Here is a 22,846-nt window from a genome sequence, read left to right as displayed (position 1 = left end):
TGCATTCATCTATGGAAGAGTTTATATAGAATGAAATTGACATGGTGGAAACACCAACACCATAGAATCTTGCATTAATGTAATGTGAAGTTTATTTACCCTTTTATCCTTTGATGGTTGTCTGAGGAAGTTCAGATTCGCTTTTGAAGATAAATTAAAGAATACAAAAAGGCATAAAAAATGTCATTCCTATGGCTTTATAGCCTCAACCCTTTGGGACCATTGTTTGTACCATCATGACCATGGTTTGGAATAATATAACATATCACTATTCAACACTCTTGAAACTTCGTATCAATGGTTGTTGGAGATGCTAATTCAAAAGAAGATAAATATTAATTATTATTGGAGATGTCTTATCAACTAAAAATAAACTCAAATTATAAAATATAAATAGGATATATAAACTTCATCCTATCATATGAATTAGACCATACCTTTCACAATCTATAATTCCCTTAATAATAACTAAATTTCTAGATTTCATTAATTAATAAAAAAATTTGAATTGTGTAACTCTCTTGTAATTATCTATACATCTAAATAATTATTTAGTAAGAAAAATGAAGATGAACTAGACCATACCTTAGTTTCAAGTTTACAAAATACCTTTCACTATAAATCAAGTAATAAATTAATAATAACTAAATTACAATATTTCATTATTATTCAAACTTTTGAATTATCTAACCGTCTATTGTAATTATTTATACATCTAAATGTTTAACCTCGAAATTAATCATAGTTTATGCATAGCCAAAAATGAAAATTTGCAAAGATAAACTACAATTTATTTGTTATCAAAGAAAGAAAAACGTCATTTTCCTAATATCTACTACATGACGAAAAACAAAAATCTAAACCTATTTAGTTGAAGATCATATAAGCTATGTAAAATATTAGGAATTATAAAAAAAAATGAGTAACTTAACTGAATACGATAAAATTTGAGTGAAAACAAATTACTTTATTTAAGTACATTACTGCATTTCTATTTTCAATCTATTATTTGTGAATCTTTTTTCATTTACGTCTAGAATTATATTTATTTTTCTTTCATAAAATAGTTAAAAACACGTTCATCATTAATATATTCTTTATTATTGATAAAAAATAATAAATCGTAAATAAACGTAGAGATGTTGCCCTGTAAGCAGCAGTGCATTTTACGATAAAGAAACAAAATAGAAAGATGCTTAGTTTAAGGAAGCAGCTGAAAAGAACAGTGAAATGCTGAGTTTAAGGAAGCATTTTAATATGTTGATTAAACATTATGCTTCGAGACTCGTTAGTTTTGAATAGTAAAGAAATATAGATATAAATGTTGAATGATGATGGGTAATATGTATAATTAATGACAGTAGTTACAAATTTCACGTTACCAAAGAAAGGAATCCCCATTATTGTAATTCTATAAGTAGTGGGGGTTTGTACTGTTCACGTTAAAAAGCATCTCCTTTAGGTCTTAATCCAGGTCATCCTATCGTACACATAGGCATGGAATAATGTATAGTGTAGGGCTTAGGGAAAAAAAGTGTATTTTTTATAATGATTTGATAAAATTATTCATTTGTTGTCTATGTTTAAATAATTTTTATCCTTGGTCTTTATTCAAAGATGATGATATTTTGACATTTAACAACATTTTAACGTCATTTACGTGTCATTTTGTGATTGGTCTATATTGGTGTTTATAATTACTATTATTGATTGTGGAATAATTTTGAACAAATCACAAAATGACACATAAATAATGTTAAAATGTTGTAAAAAAAAATGTTGTTAAAGTATGATTATCCTTATTTAAAACTGTTTTTTAGTCTAGTAAATAAGTATTCAATATAAATAAATATGTCATGTTTTTTACTTTTAATATAACAAAAGAACTACAATATAACTGGTTTTATTTTAATTTTATTAGTACTTAATATATTTGAATATCTCTTTTGTTTGTCTTTAATGACTGTTACATATATTTAAATAAAATCATTAACATTAATTTATAATTTAATTAAAAAATTTAAATTTAAAGAATAAAATAAAATATTTTTTCAATATTAATTATATATTAACGTTATTTTTTAATAATATATGAAAATTATTAAATATTAATTATGTTTGAGTACTTCGGTTATTAACAAAATTAAAATTGTTGTATTAAGTAATGTTTTTTATCGTATTAAAAATAAAAATATCTAACTATAGATAATGTAATTAAAAAAGAATAAAAGTTGGTATATATAAAAGAAAATTAAAATAACATGTATGGATATTTACAAGAATAATTCATAAATATATAAAGATTAGTTCAATTACACAAAGTTCAAATAAAATTAAAATAATTAAAATTTTTATATCAAGATTGTAATTTTTCTAAAAGTAATATTTATTAATATTTATTTACCCATTTTCCTATTTGGCTTGCTAAATGCTCCAAAAAGTGAAGCTGATATTACGCAAAAGTTTTCGTCGAGAGTTTTTCTTTTCTTTTTCTCCTTAGTAAGTAACGCTTCTCATAACTCTTTCTACAACTAACATAAGTGTAAGATTAACGTAGGATGCTGCAACGAAATCATTAAAAGCCACATTTACACAAAGGAAGTCCTTCATACTTACGCAATATCTATATCTATTCCATGAAACAAACACTCATAGTTGTAATCGGTGCCCCAGAAATCAAAGTAGAAAACAGGGAATGCAGAGTCCAGAGTTATCCATTCAAATGCAACCCACTCAATCTGTATGCCGAAGAGTACATTCTGTTGGAGACTTTCTCCTTCTTGATTTGGAGAAGCTGAGGGTAAACACACCATGGGAAACTCAGATAATGATCCCTCTTCATTCCTTCGTTGTACAAACCCAAGTAACTAGGATGATAAGTAACATGGTACCAAGCAGAAGCTTTTGCATATGCATCATCACCACTTCCAGAATCCACACCATTGCTACCCTCATTGAACCAAGACCGGGCCTCTTTCCTTAGGGACCTCACAGCCATATTGATTGATTCTGCATCCCTCCTTTTGTTGAAGGATTTTGACAGTTTCATGATATTACCGCTGAGGATTTCAGCTTCAGTTTTGATGCCGTAGTAGTCCATGAGATTTCCCAACTTGTAGTCATAATTGGTTTTGTAATAGAAAGCATCATCAACATAATCCATGAAGCCATCAACTTCCATGTCAGCGTCATAAGACCTTCTCGCGACCTCTAGGGTGAAGGATGAAACAGAGCCACCATCACTTGATGAAATTGTTTTCATAACTTCCCTATAGAGCTTTCCTATTACATTAGGCGATATATAGGTGACTTTGTCAAACTTCTCCATGAAGTCAGGATATTCTTTGACATACAGTTCACGAGGAATAACAGCTGGAACACCAGTTTTTGGAAAGTCGACTGCTGTTGAAAACAGCGTTGCAAGCTTAAGACATTCTTCAGACATGGCTTTTCCTGGTTGTCTGTCAGCATAGACAGTGTGTGCATTGGCAATTATTCCCAGACTGTCATTCACAATGTAATTGGTAAAGTACTCTTGAATATCCTGCACAAAGAAAACAGTCACAAACTTCTATACACAATTTTATGCTGCTGGACAAAACGAATACAAGAAAAAAGGAATATAAAGAGGAGATGGAGAAGATGAGGGAGGATCATGAGTCATGAAATGTACAAAAATTTTAGCTTAACAAGAAAATTCTCCAATCAAAATTTTACACTAAAACTAAAAACAAAATTTTCACCACAATTTTGGTAGTCCCTAAAAACCTATAGAATTAAGGGGACAAATATTTTTTAACTATAGGACACGAGTAAAAATACTAAACAATGATGATAGCTACAAAACAAAGGGTGAAATTTTAGAGACAAAAATGTAAATGGTCACTGAAAAAATGGGGGTACAAAAAGACAAGCAATGCAACTTAAAAAATAAGTTTGTCATAACCAGATGTAAATGTAATGGTGTTATTAAGCAACCACATAATCTATTCTATCAAGGTAACGGTTGTAATACGAAAAAAATGCTAAGATTACATAAAAAATTGCCTATGGATGTCAAGCTTTGAGAATGATACCTCAATTGTCACACATCTATGCAGCTCTGTAGTTGGGGAAGGAGTATAGTCCATTGGTGGGATTTGGCGGGAAGGAATCAACTCAGGGTCCCAACAAACAAAGTAGATATCTCCATCTAGATCACTTCCCGAACATTCATTTGGATGAGGTCTAATATTAAAAATCAGTTATCAGAGTGGTATCAATACACCACAGTTAAAAGGAAATTATAAAACACTTACCTACCCAAAATGTTACCATTTCAATTTACAGCAGAAATCTAGACAGATTATGAAAGACAAAATCTTGAAATAAGCATTAGGTACATGCTGAACAAAACTCTCAGAACAAGTCAATGCCCAGTGCAGAAGGCAGAACATACATTAACGGATAATATGTACTTGCAATACGATTTCATACTCATGGTTGCTCAAGTAACAACAAACAGAAAAAAAGAGCAAAACTAAAATGACTGCAAGATTATTTCAAGAAACAAGTAAACTCCAACGGCCTAGCAGTACAAAAAGGATCCGCCAACTATATAGTATAGCAATAGCAATGCTCTATGAAAAACAAAATTGACACCTACCCAAGAAAAATAGAATAAAATAATGCAACAACTTCAAATATAGCAGAGCAAACAACATGAAATTTATATTTATTTAGAATGATTTTCAATACATACTGAGCAACCCCCAACCATCCAATGTGAAAATAAATATTTGTTACTGAAAGCCTATGCTGAAAATTCATGTATTACTAAGCAACTTGATGGCTACCCTCCTTTTTCCTTTCTATACACATGCAACATTTGAGAGATAAATGTTGGTGGATAGTTAGAGGAAAGTTTTTGTTAGAATAATGAGCTGTGTGTGAGCTGTGTGTAAGTTGTGTGTGAGTGTGTTCCAACCAGTTTTAGCTCTCTAAAGTGTAGCTTGTTGCTTTCTACATCTTTTAAATGTAACATGAAATTTGGAGGTGCATCAAGCACTCCTAAATATATCTTCTCTGTTTTGAGTTGCAAGTGTTTTAATGTAAAAGGGTTATCTTTTATTTCTACTCATTCCCTTGGTCCCTTTAATTCCAGTAGATTCTGAGTTCCAACCCAAGATTCTCAAAAAACACAAACATTTTTTAACACGCATAATAAACATAAAAGCCACGATAACATTATTCCACCACTCTCATTTATTTGAATTTTAGAGACTGTAAAATCTTTGTTGTACACAATCTTTAAATGTTAAATCAATCCATAAGATAGTGTTGAAAACTAATAGAAATAGAAATATTTAAGCTATTACCTTCTTCCTTTTTGTGGGAAAACTACACAGTCCACCATGTGGTACAAAGCTGGCACATCCACAGCTTGTAAAACACGCACATCACCAGGGTGCAAGCAAGGGTTTTTTGCTACTACCACCTTACCATTAACCATATAACTTTTTGGCAAATCATAGGAATCAGTATCATCAGATAGATTCTGCAGCCTATTGCTAGAAAACTGCACAAATACTTGACCATATTCCAAGGTACAAGTTTCATCTAGACATCCCATCATTGCTCTTCCTTTCGGAATAAAGATCCTGGACTTGAGTCTTAATTCCAACAGTTTTGACGCCCTAAATATTTGAAGCATCATTGAAAGGAATGGTTCCTCATTAGGCTTGTAGCCACAAATGAGCATCTCCTTCAGAACATTGGTGATCTCCCCAGAAGACATCAAGTCCAGAACTTCCTGTGCCTTCAATGAATCTGTTAGTATAGTGTTCAGTTGATCCACAGCTTCTCTTTGTTTTTTCTCAAAAACATCATCCCTGATGCCAAGAGTGGATAACAGAGTAATTAACTGTCGATTCAGATAACACGGCTGAAACTTACTACGACCCAAAACATCTAACTTCGTGTTATCTGAATCATACTTCTGCATGCTATTCCTCAGTGATAAATTATAATGTGATGTTGGATCAACAGCTACAACTCCTTTGTAACCACCGTAACGAATCTGAAAGGCAGATGGGGTGCAATCATAGCCACATTTTTTAGCCACTTTCTTTGCAAATTCAAGAGAAATTTTCCCAATACCATCAGAGAAGACATATTCCTTTCCACCAGAAGTCCTCTTAACATCCGGAATAATTCCAATTTCATGCCTAGGGACGCTTAGAGTTTCAGTAGATGAACCAAAAGATTGTCCCAGCCTAGCAGAATATTTTGCAATATTCCTAATCTGGCTAAAATCTCCCATCCATTTCCGTATGTATTCGGCAGTGCATCCAGTCCCTGTAGGAGCAAACATCCATAGAGAGTTTTCCCGCAACTGACTTGATGAAAATGCTAGAAATTCAAACTTCTTATTGCCAATAATTATACCATTTTTAAGGATGTCAAGAATTCTCGTGTACAAGTCAGTTTTCTTGTTCTGTGCACGTGATGATAGATCAGTTGAAAACAGTTTATCCAACTCCTCATCGACAAATGAAACACGTATAAAGTTATCTAAATGTTCATGGAAATGACGGAGAACACGATTTGAGACGTTAATCTCTGGACCACAAAAGTAAACTTTGCAAGGTGTGATCTGAACCCTGCGAACATACACCAACCCTGCATCCAAAGATATTGCAGGGGACCGAGGACCATTCTTTGAATTTGATTGAAGGTACCTTTTGTACTGTTCAGTCAACCACTTTGTGGGATCATAACAGAATTCCTTAGAGTAGTACATTTTTTCCAAGGCATTTTCAATAAAATCAAGGGGAATTCTGCGCGGATCAACCATGCGATAGAAGTCATCATCGAGTGCAGGTCCAGTTAGACATACGTGCTGAACCAATGAATTGACTTTGAACAAGATGTCAAATGGTATTTCAACACCTCGAGGAGCAACAATGGGGACAAGACTCCCATTTTGAGAAAAGGGAACTCCTGCCTGTAATGTGTATTGCCCCTCACTTTGCTCGTAATAAGCAAAGATATCCTTGAAATTTGGCAAATTCTGGCCACTAGGAAGCTCCAGACATATGGCTGAGGACTGCCCAATACAACAACCCGTAGTGAAATCTGTTGTTCTTGCCCATTGCTCATCAGGGACATCTTTGTGGTAGTTGTACAAAGGATCCTCAAACATATTGTCATATTCATCAGTGCACGTAAATGGGTCGTTCTCAAATATCCGGGGAGCACCAAGTAACTAGCAATTGAAGCAAAATGAATAAGATTCAGCATTTGTCAATCACAGCAATACTAGCTAAATACAAAGAGAATCATAGAAATTGAAACTATTCATAATGAGAGTTGAAGTAGTTAGCTTTAAGTAAAATCTAATGCAATAAATAGCTACATGTCCTCCTCATTTCACATGTTTTGTGCTCTGTTGTTATGTTTCTTATTTTTGTTAAATGAGTTCTCGTTGACCAAGATGCTATGGCATGCGAAGGATTTAACTAGTGCTTTAGCAAGCAAAACTAACAAGTTAATAATTCCATACTCCAATTGCAGATCCCTGGATTCAAAACCCAAGCAATGTATTTGTCATGATTCTACTCCAATTCACAGTAGCATTATTTTTTTAACATACCCATCAATAAGTTCACTAAGAAATCAAATTTGTCTTAAGCTAATAAAAAATAAATTTGACTACCTGAACAAGGAGATAACGTGCAGTTTTATCCCGTGGTCGAAGCAGCTCAACCTTCCAAATGTTCTCGTATGAAAGCTGAAGTTTGTATTGCACAAAGTCACGTGAAAATTTCAACTCCACCTTTCTCTTTCCACTCCCAAAACTTAAACTGACATTCTGCATTCTCTCCAAAACAGCAAATCTTCCTTTAGAGATCTGACAGCCAAAATACAGTTTCACACCTTCCAAACTAGTCACATTCTCACTTATCTTTTCAATATCTCTTTCCATTACCCGAGCTTTTAAATAAGCGGTTCCATACCGCAATGCTCTTGAAACGTTATTAGCCCTCGACATCATAGATGTAGCAAATTCTTCTGTGGTGAATTGAATAATAGCGAATGCTCTTGGAACCCGACCTTTGCCATGTCTTACCTTCAATTTTTGGATAGTTCCTTCACCAGTAAAATTCTCTACAAATATCTTCACTTGAGCCGCTGTAACAGGAATAGGAAATCCATACAACTCAATTGTTTTACCCATCCTAAATGCAAACTCTTTTGCCTTACCTGGACAGAAGAACAAGAAAAAATTTAGAATATGAAACAGCAATGTCACACCGAGTAATTAAAAGATATCTATTTGGATTAACAAGGAGATTCACAGATTTCTAATGAATAAAGCAGTGAAAGTTTCTGAATGTTATTCAAGTACATATACATGACATTATATATTTAATGCATATATACACACAATTTGTTAAATTTATGACCTCTACATCTGCAACAACTTAATGACTTCCTTATGACTGAAGTTTCTCTGAATGACTAAACATAAGTTCAGTGTAGGCCTAGTTGAGAAACAACATGTTTTCACACGTTCAGTTCTTTATTGCATGTGATTATCCAAATATTCTTGCAGATACAAACTGAAGAAAGAGTTCCAAACTAATGACTAACATTAAAATCCAGCATACCTCAGAAGGAAAGTGGAGGTTCAAAATGTATCCTCCTTACACAGAACGTTAAGAATGTAACTTAAATATGCAAAAACCCTTACAGTCAAACCATAGTCAGGAAAACATATGTATGATGTCATACAATGTAAAGTGATGTCTTTCGAAACTGCAATTTATTTTCCAAGCAGCAAAAGTTTTAGAAACAAAATGAAGTCCCTATAGATACCATATTGCATTCTTGAGGTCACTGAGTTTCCTAAAAAGTAACTGAACTCTTTCGCTTTGATTCTTAAATATGCAAAGAGTTCATATAGTCCAGCCATGTTCAGTAACACAATCCAGGACATTGATATAACGATACGCAGAAAATTCAGAACAGAAACACAGAACCAAGAAACTGATAGTTTTTCTTTCATTTTCTTTTCACGCAATTTTCTTTACATTTTTCTCTTATTTTCTCACGGCATCACTTATGACATTTTCTTTCAGAAAAAATATATCACCTTAAAAACTAAGAAAGAAAGAAAAACCCATGAAAGTAATGGCTAGACATAAAACCCATTAAGTTGTATCAGAAAAACTGTCTCGACCTCTTGGAACACCATCAGAACAGCTATAATATTTTGGTACAAAATCCAATAAATATGTTGTTCTCCATTTTGCTTAAACTAAGAAAAAAAAACAGGTAAATAAAACCTTACCATCAAACATATCTCGGAAGATGACCCAATAAGCGAAAACAAAGAAAGAAATAAACAACAACAAAAGTATTCACAACCATCAAGACATTCTCGGTGTGCAATGCACATCCCCACACTTCAGTCATGAAACCATGAGAACATAACTTACTATCAATGACAAGATAAAGACTTTGGGATTGAGTAAGCATTATCAAGTGATCAAGAACATACCCACAAAAAGAATGAAGAATCTGAAACTTACCCAATATTGAAGACTGAAGGCATCAACTATACAGACTGAGAATGAGAAAAGACCGAAGTCAAGCCATGAAGTGTAGTGAGTAAAGGAATTTATATAGATTTTCTTAAAATAAACTTTTGGAATTTATGAATGGTAGGACACTGTAACGGTGTGGATTTTAGGTAGTCCAAAAGACATAAAAATCACAACGGTTAATTTGCAAGGACTTCATTGTAGCTTACCGCACCAGATACCCATCTCTTTCCAAAATAGAATATTCATTTAATTGTTGAATAATCCAATAATAATAAAATACACATTAAAGTACTGATTCCGTACATCATTACTGTACAGTTTTCTTTTTCATTGACCAATCAGGATGACTCCTTCTTCTCCAAGCAGTTGTTAACTTTTTCTGCATCAATTATTCCTTCATTTGAAAATTCAATTATATTATTCACCTAGGTGATTGATTAGACGTGAAAAAAACTATAAAAGTAATAAAAAATAAAAATAATTTACACTAAAAAAAATAAAAATTAATGAATATAAAATATAAATTTAATTAAGTTTTAAGGCTCTTAATTTATATTAAATTTTTCAAATGTATTGAATACTTAAAATATTTATATTTTTCAAATGATTCCGTTCTTTAACTTTTTCATTAACAGAAGAAAGTGATGTTATTTTATGATGTAATCTTGTTTCTATGTGTTAAGAAAGGTAAGATTTTAAAATTAATATAAAATATTTTGTTGTAAAATGAAAAGTAACTACTTAATAGAGATTTGTTTAAAAGAATTTAAATTTATAAAGGCTTAAAATTTAATTAAACTAAAATTTATGAATAATTTTGCTAATTGATAAGTTAAAAAATTATTGATTCATACAACTAAAAATTTATGTATTAAAACAAAAAACATAAGCAAATGTTACAGAAATATTTAAATACATTGAAAAAAAACTAAAATGACAATAAATTGAAGTTGAAATAAATATAAAATAAAAATAAAAATAAGTTATTAAAAAATTTAGTACTTGAAAAAACCATGTGCATCAAAACAATAAATTAAAATGAATTATTTCACAAGGTAAAAAAAATTAAATTAACTTATCTTAAAGAAAGCTACTTCAGATTCTTGGGTTGGTTTGATTGTTTTACTTTTCCTTTCTCTCCACAAATCAAGTAGAACAGCTTGTTGCTTAAGTATGGATTAAGGGACTTGAGTGTTGACTTACAAAAGAATAAAGTAAAGCAATCAGATTCGTTTTGGGAGAAAGTATCCAGCAATATGTAATACCTTTTTTATGGTATAATAAGTAATTAATAAATTAATTTTGGTAATGATAAATTGAGAACTAATTAATCTTCTAAAATTATGCTTCTAAAAATAGATCATGCAATCTGAAACTATAGTAAATTTTAGGTTTAATAGGTTCTAAAGTCTTTATATTTATGGGTTAGTTTCAATTGGGTTTTCCAATTTTGGAAGTGATTAATTGACTCCTTGATTTGATAAAATTGAATCAATAATATCTTTGCCGTTAATCTTAGTAAACAGTGTTAATTTTTTAGCAAAGTGGCATGCTGAGGTGGCTTTTAATTATCACGTGGCACGATGTGTGAATTCCCTAAACTCTCACTCTCTTGGGAGGCGTTGATGACTCAAAAGAAGACAAAACTTTGGAAAACCTCGCATCAATGGCATCTCCATGGTTAGCAAATCGACCCACTTTCAAATCAATGAGGGAATTTGAGTTTGAAAGCTTGGAATTTGAGTCCCCTCTTTGAGAAAAGCCACTTGGGGCATCCATAACAGTTCCAGTGAATTTTACATTACCCAACAAAGAAAGACAATGAATTTACTCCCCTAAAGACATGAAGGTCTTCGATTTTGGAGAATCCAAATGGATTAAAGAAGGAAAGAAGAAACCGCGAAAGAAGAAGCAGAAAGGGACAAGGAGTGAGAAGAGCACGTGAAAAGAAGAGGGAAAGAAACATAGAAGAAAACAAACAGGTGAATATGGTGAAGACAGAGAGGGTGTGAGGTTGCTGAAGCAGAGTCGAAGGAGGGAAAAATAGAGAATCGGGAAAAGTATAGGGGAAGGGGGCGGAGGAGGGGCGCAGCGGCGATAGGGAGATGGCGTGGGTGTGGGAGGACAAGAAGAAAGTTTCCCAAAGATCGGAGAAGGTGAGGTTGGAGTTGGTGGGGAAGGGGAAGGGGAAAGGAAATGGGAGAAGGTTTCGGGAAAGAGGAAGGGGAAGGGGAGAAGATTTCCACACATCGTGTCACGTGCTAATTAAAAGCCACCTCATCATGCCACCTCGCTAGAAAGTTAATGTCGTTTACTAATATTAACGACAAAGACATTATTGATTCAATTTTATCAAAATAAGGACTCAATTGATCACTTTCTAAAATTAAAAGACCCAATTGAAACTAACCCGCAAATACAAGGACTTCCAAACCTATTAAACCTAAATTTTAATTTGAACTCTCATCACTCAACTTTTTTATTTCTTTACCTTATTTTTTAACACTCACTTTTCTTATAGTGTCCTTTTATATCAAATTTCCAAAGTGGACCCATAATTTTGTTTGTCCATCAATGTTTTTATGTTATTTTTTATGCAATGCATTCACAGAGGGAATAGTAAAAGAAAAATAATAATAAAATAATAAATATAATAGAAGGGAAGGAGATTGAAAATTACCGTGTTCTTTCTCATTTCCCCTTTTGTCCTCCACAGTGTAAATCATACTTCTTCCATTTTGTTTTCTTAAATTCACCTTATCTCTTTGTCTGTTTTAGAAATTAATTGGGCTTCTGAATAGTTGGAGTGTCAAAGACCAATTAATTTTTTCAAACACAGTATCTAGAAAAGATAGATTCATCCCCATTTAGAAAAAGTTGAGCTATAAGATATAGATATTTTGAGGTTAAGGAAAGTTATAACTCTTTTGCAAATTGATTTTTTTTAAGCTCAATATTGTTATAATGTGAAATTGGTATCTTTGCATAATTTTTTTATAGTTGAATTAAGTTGTATATATATAAGTCTAAGTTGAAATTGATATATGATTGTAATTTTGGTGTGTCTTTGTCAAATTCTTACTCAAATGGAAATACCATTTTGAACTTAATCTAGTTTCCATCAAATTCTCACTCAAGCGAGTAAATTATCGTTCAAGTGAAACAATTATCACCCAAGCAACAATATTTTCACTCAAACGACACCCTATTTTCAATCCTGAGTTATCTCACAAAAATTAAGATTCTCTTACTTCATTAACCATGTGATCGAGCTAAAATTTTGACAGCTAGTCCTAGACTCATGGTTCTTTATTTTGATCGTTCAGATCTTCAATTGGAAGTCTCTACTGAGAGCAATTTTTTTGCGTGAGATTCCCTTAGTGTAGGTTGTTGTTAGCTTTGATCTTTGTTGCTTGTTTGGTGCATAAAAGTTTTCATAATTACACTATTAAGTTACTTATGATAATGAAATATCTTTCAATTATCTTCTAAATAATCCAATATCTTTAAAATTTATTTGTTTGTTGTGAAGATCTACAAATATTTGAAAAGATATTTGCTAGATTAAAAAAGTTTGGCAAATATTATTTTTTGATATAGTTAAATAAGATAATTATTTAACAATATCAAATAAAATATCTTTAAGATATATTTTCTCCAAATTATCTTTATTCATAAACACTTATCAATTATCAAAGCCTTTTTAGTAGAAAAAATAGAGAAAATTGCAAGATCCAATTTTTGTTGCTTGTTCTCTCAGTCTTGGCTTAGCCAAATTTCTTTGTTTTTTCATGTTATGCTTGGATTGACTTATTGTGGTCTTAGATTATTTGATATTCTTAGATTTATCTTTAAGGTGTCATGACACTTTACCCAATTTATTTCCACACCTGAATGAGTTCAACTTAATAGATACATTGACACACCTCAAAATATCTAAAAAAAATTATGTAACTAAAAATACTATTTTTAACATGATTTTGTATCTCATGCTAAATAAACACAATTATAACAAATCTTAATTAAAATATTTTATTAAAATATAAAAATCAATTAAGAATTAAACGTTAAAGACTAAACGAAGACATAAATATGCACTCATCACTCATACATAATTATTTATGCTTCTAGTGTTCAACATGAGTTTTCATTTCGGCTTGCTATAAAATCTATATGCATAAGTTTGATATTACCTCTTCTAAACATGTTTACTCATTTTATTTTTAATTTTTTTTTTGCTGTAGATCATTGTTTTATTGCTTCCAACTTATTTGTATTCAATTGTTTTCACTTTCTCTTGTTTCGTAGCTTCAGTTTTTGCACCTTTCAGCTTGGTAGAATGTTGGGTTTAACTCCTTCAAACCCCATTCTGATTTTTGGTGTGTTAATCTCAAGTTTAAGTTACAAGGTTCTAGCTACTGTTGTTTATAAGTGTTCTTTGCTTTTCCCATTTGGCTTTTGATCACACTTCTTCTGAGTTTTGAGCACTAATTAGGTCATTCATCTTCCATGTTAAATTTGCAACGATCAATTTTAACTCTGCATAATTCATGACTTATTTCCCTTTTTCGTCAATTATTTTTTTGGTCCAACTGAGAATGCATGTGGTTAATTTCCTTTGAGCTTATAAACTATGTTCGTGATTAGCAATTGGTCATATTAGCTTAGTTCAGTAAGTTCTTGGTCTTGAAATATATAGAAAAGTCTCATTTTCTGACAAAATCAGTGGTGAGAGCAATTGATGATGATGGAGAAACCATGGATAAAAAAAATTGCTCTTCATACCATGTAAGAGAGGCAATGAAACAAAACAGAGACAAGAAAAAGAAAGAAAACGTATTTTCATATTATTATCTATCCACAGCAGCAATAAATAAATAAATAAATTATATATATATATATATATATATATATATATATATATATATAGTCAAACAGTACCACAGGTTATATTACGTAACATTTAGATGCTGCAACGAGATCATTAAAAGCCGCATTTGCAATATCTACATCCACTTAATGTTATAGACATATTATCCACTCAATGTTACGTAAACATGAGCATGAAATACAGTTGTATTCTGTAATCGGTACCTCAGAAATCCAGAGTTATCAATTCAAATGCAACCCACTCAATCTATATGCCTAAGAGTACCTTCTATTGGAAACCTTTTTCTTGATTTGGAGAAGCTGAGGGAAAACACACCATGGGAAACTTAGATAATGATCCCTACCCATCCCTTGGTTGTAGCGACCCCAATAGCTTGGATGGTAAGTAACATGGTACCAAGCAGAAGCTTTTGCATATTTATCATCACCATTTCTAGAATCCACACCATTTCTGCCCTCATTGAACCAGGACCGGGCGTCTTTCCTTAGGGACGTCATAGCTTGATTTACTGCTTCTGCATCCCTCCTTTTGTTGAAGGATTTTGACAGTTTAATGATATTACCGCTGAGGATTTCAGCTTCAGTTTTGATGCCATAGTAATCCATCAGATTTCCCAACTTGTAGTCATAATTGGTTTTGTAATAGAAAGCATCATCAACATAATCCATAAAGCCATCAACTTCCATGTTAAAGTCGTAAGACCTTCTCGCGACCTCTTGGGTGAAGGATGAAACATAGCCACCATCACTTGATGAAATTGTTTCCATAACTTCCCTATAGAGCTTTCCTATTATATTAGGTGATATATAGGTTTCTCTGTTAGACTTCTCCATGAAGTCCGGATATTCTTTGACATACAGTGCACGAGGAATAACAGCAGGAACACCAGTTTTTGGAAAGTCGACTGCTGTTGAAAACAGCTTTGCAAGCTTAAGACATTCTGCAGACATGGCTTTTTCTGGTTGTCTGTCAGCAAAGACAGTGTGTGCATTGGCAATTATTCCCAGACTGTCATTGACCATGTAATTGGTAAAATACTCCTCAACCTCCTGCCCAAAGAAAGCAGTCACGAACTTTGACAATGCAAAAACAACTACAAAGATCATTTATAACGGTAAACAGTTATAATACCAAAAACAAATGCAAAGAATAAATACAAAAATTGTCTATGGATGTCACAAGCTTTGAGAATGATACCGCAATTGTCACATCATGATCCAGTTCTACAGTTGAGAAAGGAGTATAATCCATTGGTTCGGTTTGGCGGAAAGGAATCAATTCAGGGTCCCAACAAACAAAGTAGATATCTCCATCCAGATCACTTCCCGAACACTCGTTTGGATGAGGTCTGATAATGAATATTAGTTACTAGAGTGGTATAAATAGACAGTTCAAAGGAAATTATAAAGCATTTAACTAACCAAAATATCAGCATTTCAATTTACAGAAGAAATCTGCACAAAGAGATAGACAAAAAAAATCTTGAAATAAGCATTAGGTACATGCGTACCATCTAGACATTTGAAGCTGAGGATGACTCTCAAAACAAGTCATAATTCCCATTGCAGAAGTCATAACATACATGAATGGATAGAAACATTTTTCGGATTTCTATTTAGAAAAGTTGTGCATGGACTTATGATTTCATACTGATAGTTTCTCAAGTAACATAGCAAACAGAAACAGAGCAAAACTGAAAAGACTACAAGATTATGTCAGGCAACAAGTAAACCGCAACTGCCTAGCAGTATAAACAGGATCACATCTAGTGTAGTATAGCAATGCTGCATTAAAAAAATTGACACTTACCACGAAAAATAGAATAAAATAATGCAATGGAAGAGCAAACAGCATAAATATATATTTATATAAAATGACTTTCAATATGTGTAGCTAGTAGTATAAATGGACCTTCTAGAAACCGTGCTGAGAAACCCCAACCATTTAATGTAAAATTAAATATTTGTTACTCCTAGCCTCTGTTAAAAAGTTGTTCTCTTGAAAAGTTGTTCATGTGTATTCGCAGTAGAGTTATGTATCCACTGAGCACACTGATGGCTGCTAACCTTTTTCTAGAGTTTATCAGATGAATATATATTGAAAGGTCATCGAGAGCATTTTCTATACACATTGTAGCATTTGAGAGATAAATGTTAATCGATAGTTAGAGGAAAGTTTTAATGCAAAAGGGGTCATCTTTTATTTTTACTCATTCTCTAGGTCTCTTTAAATCCAGTAAATTCCAAGATCCAATCCCAGTTTACCAAATATCACAAGCAATAGTTAACACCCATAAAGATATAAAAGCAATGTAAATTGCAGCTAAGGAAACATTATCCACCACTTTCATTTATGTAAATTGCACACACTTGAAAGGATTAATTTGAAAGAAAGAATATTCGTATTCAATTGATTAACTTGAAATAGCACATCGGTCTTTATAGAAATCTAACCTTAATATAATATTTTACATGGAGATCTCTAGAATCTTTTAACACCTTCTAACAGCTTGTAGTTATACATTCAATATCCTACTAACACTATACGATCTTTAAATTACATCATTCCATAAAATAGTGTGGAACACTCAGAAATAGAAATATTCATATTACCTTGGTCCTTTTTGAGGGAAAACAACACAGTCCACCATGTGGTGCAAATCTGGCACATCCACAGCTTCTAAAACACGCACATCACCAGGGTGCAAGCAAGGGTTTTTAGTTACTACCACCTTACCTGTAATAGGGTATTTTTTTGGCAAATTATAGGGTAAAGAATCATCAGATCGATCCCGCAGCCCATTGTTGGAAATCTGCACAAATACTTGACCATATTCCAGGGTACTAGTTTCATCTAGACATCCCATCATTGCTCTTCCCTTCGGAATAAAGATCTTGGATTTGAGTCGCAAATCTGACAGTTTTGATGCCCTAAATATTTGCAGCATCATTGAAAGGAATGGTTCCTCACTAGGTTTGTAGCCACAGATGAGGAGCTTCTTCAGAACATTGGTAATCTCCCCAGCAGGCATTAAGTCCAGAACTTCCTGTGCCTTCAATGAATCTTTTAGTATAGTGTCTAGTTGATACATAGCTTCTCTTTGTTTTTTCTCAAAAACACCATCATTGATGCCAAGAGTGGATAAGAGAGTAATCAACTGCCGATTCAGATAACACGGCTGAAACTTACTACGACCCAAAACATCTAACTTCGTGTTATCTGAATCATACTTCCGCATGCTATTCCTCAGTGATAACTTAAAACGTGATGTGGGATCAACAGCTACAACTCCTTTGTAACCTCCGTAACGAATCTGAAAGGCAGATGGAGTGCCATGATAGCCGCATTTTCTAGCCACGCTCCTGGCAAATTTAAGAGATATTTTCCCAATACCATCAGAAAAGACATATTCATTTCCATCAGAAGTCCTGCTCACATCCGGAATAATTTCAATTTCATTCCTAGGGACGCTTAGAGTTTCAGTAGATGAACCAAAAGATTGTCCCAGCCTAGCAGCATACTTTGCAACATTCCTAATCTTGCTAAAATTTCCCATCCAACTCCTTATGGATGCGGCAGTGTACTTTCCTGTAGGAGCAAACATCCAGAGAGAATTTTCCCGCAACTGACTTGATGAGAATGCTAGAAATTCAAACTTCTTATCGCCAATAACAATGCCATTTTTAAGGATGTCAAGAATTCTCGTGTACAAGTCAGTTTTCTTGTTCTGTGCACGGGATGATAATTCAGTTGAAAACAGTTTATCCAACTCCTCATCGACAAATGAAACACGTATAAAGTTGTCCAAATGTTCATGGAAGTGACGGAGAACACGATTTGAGACATTAACCTCTGGACCACAAAAGTAAACTTTGCAAGGTGTGATCTGAACCCTGCGAACATATACCAACCCTTTATCCAAAGACATTGCAGGCCACCGAGGACAATTCTTTGAATTTGATTTAAGGTACCTTTTGTACTGATCAGTAAACCACTTTGTGGGATCATAACAGAATTCCTTAGAGTAGTACATCTTTTCTAAAGCATTTTTAATAAAATCAAGCGGCATTGTGCGCGGATCAACCCAGTGATAGAAGTCATCATTAAGTGCACGTCCCGCTAGACATACATGCTGAACCAATGAATTGACTTTAAACAAGATGTCAAATGGTATTTCAACACCTTGGGGAGCAACAATGGGGACAAGACCCCAATTTTGAGAAAAGGGAACCCCTGGATGTAATGTGTATTGCCGTTCACTTTGCTCATAATAAGCAAAGATATCCTTGAAATTTGGTAAATTCTGGCCACTAGGAAACTCCAGACATATGGCGGAGGACTGCCCAATACAACTATCCTTAGTGAAATCTATTGTTCTGGTCCATTCCTCATCAAGGATATATTTTTTGTAGTTGTACGAAGATTTATCAAATACACTGTCAGATACATCTGCCGATGTATGCACGTCGCACTCAAATATCCGGGGAGCACCAAGTAACTAACAATTGAAGCAAAATAAATAAGATTCAGCTTTTGTCAATCACAAGAATAATAGGATAATACAAAGAGAACCTAAGAATTTGAAAAGAATTCATAATGAGAGATGAAGTAGTTGGCTTTAAATAAAATCTTATACGATAAATAACTACACGTCTTCCTCATTTCACATGTTTTGTGCTCTGTTGTTTTGTTTCTTGTTTTTTGGTAAATGAGTTTTGATTCACCATGATGCTTTGGCATGCAAGGGATTTTTTAATTGTGCTGACCTAGAAAATTATAAGTAAAGTGAGGAGTTGTAAGTCAGTTGGTTAGAGTGTCTGTATAGTAAGTGGGAGGTCTCGAGTTCAATTCTCAATGAAAGCAACCACCATTCTTTTTCCGCTAGGCGGGCCATTCTTTTTGCTGGGCTCGAGGGGTTTTTTTAAAAAAACTAAAAACAGTGTATAAGTTGAATTTGGCTCACAAATTTTTGGGGTAGATATGTATATCGGTTTTCTTTTTCATGAATTTCCGAGGCTGCGAGATTAAAGGACAAAGGAACTCAATGAATAGGATGAAGGGAAGCTATCATGGGTTTTGTTTTGTGTTGATTGGTGTTCGAATTTTGTTTATATAATGGTAAAACATGATTACAAAACGAAAATTGGGTTTTGATCGGTGAATTCATGTTAAGGTTGTGGGATGTGTTTTCTATCAAAACGTTTTTCTGAGGGGAGTTAATGAGGTTTTGGTTTAATAGTGTTAAGGTTATTAACTTTTGATGTTTAAAACGAGTTTTATGTGAATCATGTTGAGATTTTAAGAATTTATTTACTGATTTGGGTGTGGGGTTTTCAGTTGGTGGGTTTGAAACTAAGAAATATAATGTTTTTCAAGTGTGAACGGGAAAGAAAAGTTCGGATACTTTTATCAACCGCATGAGTGCTTGGGTGCATGGGATTAAAAGACGAGTTTTTGTGAAAACATGCATATCTTTTTATCTTTTGTGAATGCATGAGTTTGTTTCACTAGTAAAAGAGGTTGTAGGATTCTGTGAGTTTAATTTGTTTCATTAGTCTTGTTTAAGGTTAAGTTTGTTCTATCAATAAAGGAGACTGTATGATTCTGTGTGTGAGTATGACTTGTTCCACTTGTCGGAGAGGCTGTAGGGCTGTGTATGAGTCTGAGTTGTTTCACTAGTCGAGGAGACTACAAGAAAGAGTGAATTTTGTGTGAAATATTAGGTTTATTTACTTGTTTTATTGGTTTTTGTTTTCAACATCTAAATTTTTGGGTTTTGTTAAAGACTAATGAGTTTGGAGCAAGTTTCATTTTCTTAGTTAGAAATAGATGTGTGAAAGTAATATGAGGAAAACTCTGGTAAAGAAAGATAGGATTTTTATGTTTGTCTGATCCTATTCTGGGAGTCTACTTGATAAACCTCGATATATTTTCATTTAATGAAGGAAAGGATTTGTTGGAAAACTTATATATTTATACGTCCAAAATTTAAACACTTTTTGAGTTATTTTAAAAAATGAAGTTTTTGCTTAGCTTGCCTTTCTGTTTTATATGTGTTTGCATTTTTTTTTTCTGCGATGGTTGTGTTCTTTACACGAAAGTTAAGGATAGTTTAAGTGGTGATGTACAATAAAAAGAATGAGAGTTTGGGGTAGAATTTGTAGTATTGAGAGTCTTAGAGTTTTGTTTCACATTTATTTTACAATTTTTGTTAATCTTATAAGGTTTGGAGATGTAAGACATGATTTTATTTTAAATTTTGAATTTTAATAAAGTGATGAAAATTTTTATTTTAAAAAATAATTATTTGAATAGGGTTATTAAACTTAAGAAAACGAAAAATATTAGGGTGTTACACTTTAGCAAGCAAGACTGACAAGTTAATAACATCAAACTCCAATTGCAGATCCTCGATTCAAACCTAATCAATGTATCTGTCATGATTTTACTCCAATACACAGTAGCCTTATTTTTAACACATCCATCATTAAGTTTATTAAGAAACCAAATTTGTCTTAAGCTATGAAAACAACAAATTTGATTACCTGAACAAGGAGATAACGTGCAGTTTTATTCCGTGGTCGAAGCAGCTCAACCTTCCAAATGTTCTCGTATGAAAGCTCAAGTTTGTATTGCACGAGGTTATACAAAAAATTCAGCTCCACCTTTCTCTTTCCACTCCCAAAATTTAAACTGGAATCCGGAATTGTCTCCAAAACAGAAAATCCTCCTTTCGATATCTGGCAGCCAAAATACAGTTTCACACCTTCCAAACCAGGCAAATCCATTCTTAGTTTTCGATCAATATCACTCTCCATTTCCCGAGCTTTTAAATAAGCGGTTCCATACCGCAATCCTCTTGAAAGGGCCATCGATACCATATGTGTAGCAGAGTCTTCTGTGATGAATTGAATAATAGCGAATGCTCTTCGAGCCCGACCTTTGCCATGTCTTAGCTTCATAACTGCGATACTTCCTTTACCAGTATAATTCTCCACAAATATCTTCACATCAGCCGTTTTCACATAATTAGGAAATCCATACAACTCAATTGTTTTACCCATCCTAAATGCAAACTCTTTTGCCTTACCTGGACAGAAGAACAAGAGAAAACTTAGAATATGAAACACCAATGTCACACCGAGTAATTAAAAGATGTATATTTATATTAACAACAAGGAGATTCACATATTTCTGATGAACAAAGCAGCCAAAGTCTATGCATGTTATTCAAGCACATATACATGACGTTATATATCTAATCAAAGCACATATCCACACAATTTTTAAAATTTATGACCTCTGCATCTGCAACAACTTAATGACTTGCTTATGATAGAAGTATCTCTGAATGACCAAGCATAAGTTCAGTGTAGGTCTAGTTGAAAAACATGTTTTCACACATTCAGTTCTTTATTGCATATCATTATCCAAATATTCTTGCGCCTACAAATTGAAGAGTTCCAAACTAGTGATTAACATTGAAATCCAGCATACTCACATTGAAACAACATACATGCAATTAAATCAATGGTGGATAGACAGAACCGTAAAACCATATTCATCCTCATATCTACTAAACTATGCTACCTCATTTATCAGAATAAACAGCAACAGAGCCCTAGTTGTAATTCATGGTGCGGATTCAAGCATAAAAAGAAGTTTGGTAAAGCACAGTACTTACTTAACTAACAAAGAAAGAAAAACCCATTACAGTAATGGCCAGGCATAAAACCCATTAGGTTGTTTCACAAAAAGCATCTCCACCTCTTGGAAAACCATCAGAACCTCCATAATCATGTCTCAGAAGAAGTCTCAAAAACCAAAAAAGAAAGAAAGAACAGCAAAAATGCAACACCCTGTTGAAGAAAAACAAAAAATTCTTCCACATTGACAAACATCGAGACATTCTGTGTGTGCAGTGCACATCCTTAGACTTGAGTCATGAAACCATGAGAAGATAAATGATCATCAAAGACAAAGTATGCATAATGTTGAAGTGATCATGAACACCCCCACAAGAAAAATGAGCAAACAGAGTGAAGAATCTGAAACTGACCCAATATTCAGCAATCGGAGACAAACTCAGTGAAAAAATATATCAATGTTAAGCCAACAACACAAGCACTGTTACGAACACTCTCGCGACGACGAAGAGTAGAATGACTGCAGAAACTTACATAAATTTTATATCAATAAATTTTCTCATTAAATCACACATTGAGAGTACGAAATCCGTACACTTTTTTGTTTATTTTTTTCTTTGACCAATCAAGCACGATTCCTTCTCCCGCAAGCAGTTCTTAACTTTTTGTGTCAGTAGATATATTTAAATACATATAATTTATAAAATAATCAATAATTA

General features: G+C 33.1%; 2 protein-coding genes across 3 annotated transcripts; both read right to left on the bottom strand.

Moving 5' to 3' along the window:
• Positions 1 to 2,452: 2,452 nt before the first annotated feature.
• Positions 2,453 to 9,660, bottom strand: LOC108335810 (probable RNA-dependent RNA polymerase 1). Its single transcript, XM_017571981.2, has 5 exons — positions 9,576 to 9,660; positions 7,697 to 8,244; positions 5,358 to 7,246; positions 4,077 to 4,227; positions 2,453 to 3,544 (listed from the first exon to the last, which is right to left on the bottom strand). The coding sequence occupies exons 2-5, from the start codon at positions 8,216 to 8,218 to the stop codon at positions 2,711 to 2,713; spliced, it is 3,396 nt and encodes a 1,131-aa protein (XP_017427470.1). The 5' UTR covers positions 8,219 to 8,244; positions 9,576 to 9,660; the 3' UTR covers positions 2,453 to 2,710.
• Positions 9,661 to 14,571: 4,911 nt separating this feature from the next.
• Positions 14,572 to 22,708, bottom strand: LOC108335849 (probable RNA-dependent RNA polymerase 1). Of its 2 annotated transcripts, none has more exons than XM_017572026.2 (5): positions 22,541 to 22,708; positions 21,027 to 21,571; positions 17,094 to 18,979; positions 15,679 to 15,829; positions 14,572 to 15,530 (listed from the first exon to the last, which is right to left on the bottom strand). In XM_017572026.2, exons 2-5 carry the CDS (start codon positions 21,543 to 21,545, stop codon positions 14,736 to 14,738), a joined length of 3,351 nt encoding a protein of 1,116 aa, XP_017427515.1. In that variant the 5' UTR covers positions 21,546 to 21,571; positions 22,541 to 22,708; the 3' UTR covers positions 14,572 to 14,735. The 2 variants fall into 2 exon arrangements, with proteins under 2 accessions (XP_017427515.1, XP_017427516.1); XM_017572027.2 differs by lacking the exon at positions 22,541 to 22,708 and adding an exon at positions 22,166 to 22,487.
• Between the last annotated feature and the right edge of the window lie 138 nt (positions 22,709 to 22,846).

The sequence above is a fragment of the Vigna angularis genome, chromosome 10, assembly GCF_016808095.1.
Source record: "Vigna angularis cultivar LongXiaoDou No.4 chromosome 10, ASM1680809v1, whole genome shotgun sequence".
NCBI classification, from domain to species: Eukaryota; Viridiplantae; Streptophyta; class Magnoliopsida; order Fabales; family Fabaceae; genus Vigna; species Vigna angularis.
The sequence above is the reverse complement of the archived record's forward strand: the minus strand, read 5'-3'. Positions and strand labels throughout refer to the sequence as shown.

Bases quoted from the DNA above. Each gene is read 5' to 3' on its own strand.
- LOC108335810 (XM_017571981.2), bottom strand. From the start codon at position 8,218: ATGGGTAAAACAATTGAGTTGTATGGATTTCCTATTCCTGTTACAGCG. The intron at 7,247-7,696 runs GTAGTCAAATTT...TTCAATTGCTAG, and splicing joins CACGTTATCTCCTTGTTCAG to TTACTTGGTGCTCCCCGGAT. The intron at 3,545-4,076 runs GTATCATTCTCA...TTCTTTGTGCAG, and splicing joins ATAGATGTGTGACAATTGAG to GATATTCAAGAGTACTTTAC.
- LOC108335849 (XM_017572026.2), bottom strand. From the start codon at position 21,545: ATGGGTAAAACAATTGAGTTGTATGGATTTCCTAATTATGTGAAAACG. The intron at 15,830-17,093 runs GTAATATGAATA...ATTCATTATCAG, and splicing joins TTCCCTCAAAAAGGACCAAG to ACCTCATCCAAACGAGTGTT. The intron at 15,531-15,678 runs GTATCATTCTCA...TTCTTTGGGCAG, and splicing joins ATCATGATGTGACAATTGCG to GAGGTTGAGGAGTATTTTAC.